The 2997-nt window shown below is 40.1% G+C and overlaps 1 protein-coding gene across 2 annotated transcripts in view; it reads right to left on the bottom strand.

Annotated features, from left to right (window-relative positions):
• The window catches only part of SULF2 (sulfatase 2), a 62658-nt gene that overhangs the window by 5167 nt on the left and 54494 nt on the right, over positions 1 to 2997 (bottom strand). For both annotated transcript variants that reach the window (XM_009702316.1, XM_009702317.1), the window contains exon 13: positions 2012 to 2106. In XM_009702316.1, coding sequence (XP_009700618.1) covers positions 2012 to 2106 — 95 coding nt within the window. The remainder of the gene's footprint in view (positions 1 to 2011; positions 2107 to 2997) is intronic.

Genomic DNA, 2997 nt, shown 5'->3' with positions numbered 1-2997 from the left:
CCTACACGAGGCAGATAAAATCAATAGATTTATAATTCCATTACAACATTTCTTCCACTGAATATTGACTAATTTGTTCAGATGACAAGCTCATACAGCCTTCCTGTCATTTTCCTTCTGAATGAAAGAACTTAAATACCAGTTGTATTTTGTAGGGTTGGGGTTTTTCCTCCATTGTTACTAGCTAGAAGTTCCAGGAAAACTTTTACAAGATGCAATTCCCTTCAAAACAAAACAAATATTTTAAATTATTAATGCTACTGGGAGCTTTAATAAATTTAATCCTTACAACAAATTAACAAAATGAGATTATTAAAGAAGCATCTCCCTACAGTAAATTTTTTTATCTTGCACAGACACTATTTCATTAACTAATCCTAAATGCTAAATCTTAATTCAATGCAATTCTGCAAACACTTAAACATACAGAACTCAGTTGATTAGCTTTGCTGATTTCAGTGGGATTATTCGTCTTAATAATGCTATGCACAAATGTAAGTGCTTCCTATATTGGGCCTGAAAAATGTAACATTGTTTATATTACTATAAAACATTCACTATAAAAATAACTTCATCTTTACAATATATATTAAACAAACTCAGTTGTTATAATGCACTGCTTTCAAAACTGATGTTAAGACAATAGAAACTTTTGGGGGAATCGCAGTTTAGAACGATACTGGTTTCATTTTAAACACTTTTTGCCATGGGTCCCATACATGGGTTAGCATAACGCAAGAAATTGATGTTCGCCATATTTTAGCGATCTCTTGTTGAAGCTATGTTGCAGAATCCACATCGGCCACAGTGACTGAGTACCTCATGTCCGTAGAGCGGAGTACGTTGCACCTCCAAGGATTTAAGTGTTATGCTCAGAAACTCACGCCATTATACCAATGAGACAGAGAAGTATCAGCCATACCCACTCACAGAGCCTGCTTGGTTAAAGCTGCTGTAGCCACAGATAACAGCATGGCTGCCTTGGGGTTTTGAGGACATTCAAGCCTGGCTTTTTTTGTGATACTTTTTTGGTGACACTGCTACTGCCACTGTGGCTGCTCTACTCCTGGTGACATCTGGCTCACGGCAGCCTCAGAGATTGCTCTGTGATCACTATGATCAGGAGCAGCTGCTCCTGGTTTCTTTCTCAACAGCCTTCTCAGGGACAAATTCTATTTAGGTTAACATTTGATTTGGAAAGATTTTCTGCTGTGCTTATTTGCAGAGCAAGAGCTTGCTTTCTCCCCAGGGGGTTTCAGGTGTGCTTGAACTTTCTTTCCATGTAATCAGTGGACTGATCCTACAGCCACTTTGCAAATACTTGGCTATATGAGAACCAACTATGCAGACACCTTAATGCATAATGACTATTTTAGTGCCTGTTGCACATAATTCACAAATCACCTGTACTAGTGAAAAAAGATCTGGTGTACTGAGTCAGTGGTCGTTACAAAAAATACAGTTACTCTGCACCAACTGTTCAATTCCTGCTTCTCCCACCTGACATAGCTGCTAAATATTGCATCCTAGGAGACAGTACATCCATCCTTGAAAAAAAAGAAATGGGAAGAAATTCTTTCATCTCCCCACCCCATTATTCCATATACTTTACACACTATTCTTTTTAAAACAGGTCTGTGTAACACTGCACCATATTGACAATTTGCCCTTGTGGAAAGTAGGCTTTCAGAAAAAAGCCTGCAGCTTAAAATATTAATCTCTGGTATCTAATGGCAGCATCTTCAGTACCAGAGCACAGCTAACTGGTTTATAAGCCATGTTACATGCCCTGTTATATCATCACCACTTGACACAGAGGCAATTAAACCCCTGTCTGGCAGAAGGTGGGCCTTGTACTTCTGCAGCAGCCCAACTCCCCCAGAAAGCATTATACAAGAGTATAGTAAGTAGGCAACCACTTAACAAAACAGATTCTGATCTCTCCTGTGAAGACATAAATCAGCTACAGTTGCACATTACAAATAATTACTCTGAAGCACACAAGAAATACCTTATCTTGTTACAATCACACTCTTCAGGTCGCTGCTTCTTCAGATGACCTCTCACCTCCCTCAGGTTTTTTATTTTATTTTGCAAAGTTTCAATCTAAAAAAAGTAAAGATACAGGTTAACAAAATACAGCATGATTTAGTTTTATTCTAACCCTCTCAATCCCATTCTACCGTCACCAAATGCTTCTTCTTCACCACCTTCCACGACTCTCACCACTAACAAGCATTTTCAGATTATCTACCTTTCCAAAAGGAACCGACAGCAGGAGGAAACCTCACTGGTACACTTTGCCTGCTTTGATTACTGAACATGAAAGCGCAATGTGGCACTGGAGGAACACACAGCCTCAGGTAGACAACCACTCCTGGTTCCATTGTGATTTTTCCTGTTGTGCTCTAGAGCACGTTTGAAAGGGGAGAAAGGTCACTCAACAGAAAATGAAGCCCTTAAATTTCAGCTTGCTGTGCGCTTGAGAAGGGGATGGGGAGGGAGTGCTCTGAAGTCCCCTCTTCAGAGCTTCTGGAAAAGAAAACCAGCAAGGCTCTGTCATTTTGCATGGCAGACTTTAGCAACATCTGGCCACATAGGCTATGGATTAGCAGTTAAATTGTGCCACCCACATGGTTTATTCTTAACCGCTTATTTTTTCAGTAAATGAAACTCCTGCTTTTGTTCGGTCTAGCTCACACACAGCGTGGCCCATTTCCACTCAGATGGGTAGTACAGGCTTCTACCTCAGTTCTTTACACACCAGAAAAAACAAAATAATCCAGCGTGAACAACAAAGTCACTGCAAAACTACCATTAGACATCAGTGACTGTAAGTCTAGTGGAAGCACATGGCTGCTGAAGCATAGACAGGACAGAGTGTTCATGAAAAATACACAAAGAATCCAGCCCTGTGACCCTAAATCAGGAACACAACAGGACAGGAGTGAGCTCTCATTTTCTTTGGCACTCCATAGAGCCTACATTTTTTGGGGG

This window comes from Cariama cristata, unplaced genomic scaffold (genome assembly GCF_000690535.1).
Source record: "Cariama cristata isolate BGI_N322 unplaced genomic scaffold, ASM69053v1 scaffold686, whole genome shotgun sequence".
NCBI classification, from domain to species: Eukaryota; Metazoa; Chordata; class Aves; order Cariamiformes; family Cariamidae; genus Cariama; species Cariama cristata.
Note: the sequence above shows the minus strand (reverse complement) of the source record. Positions and strands in the feature narration are given on the sequence as shown.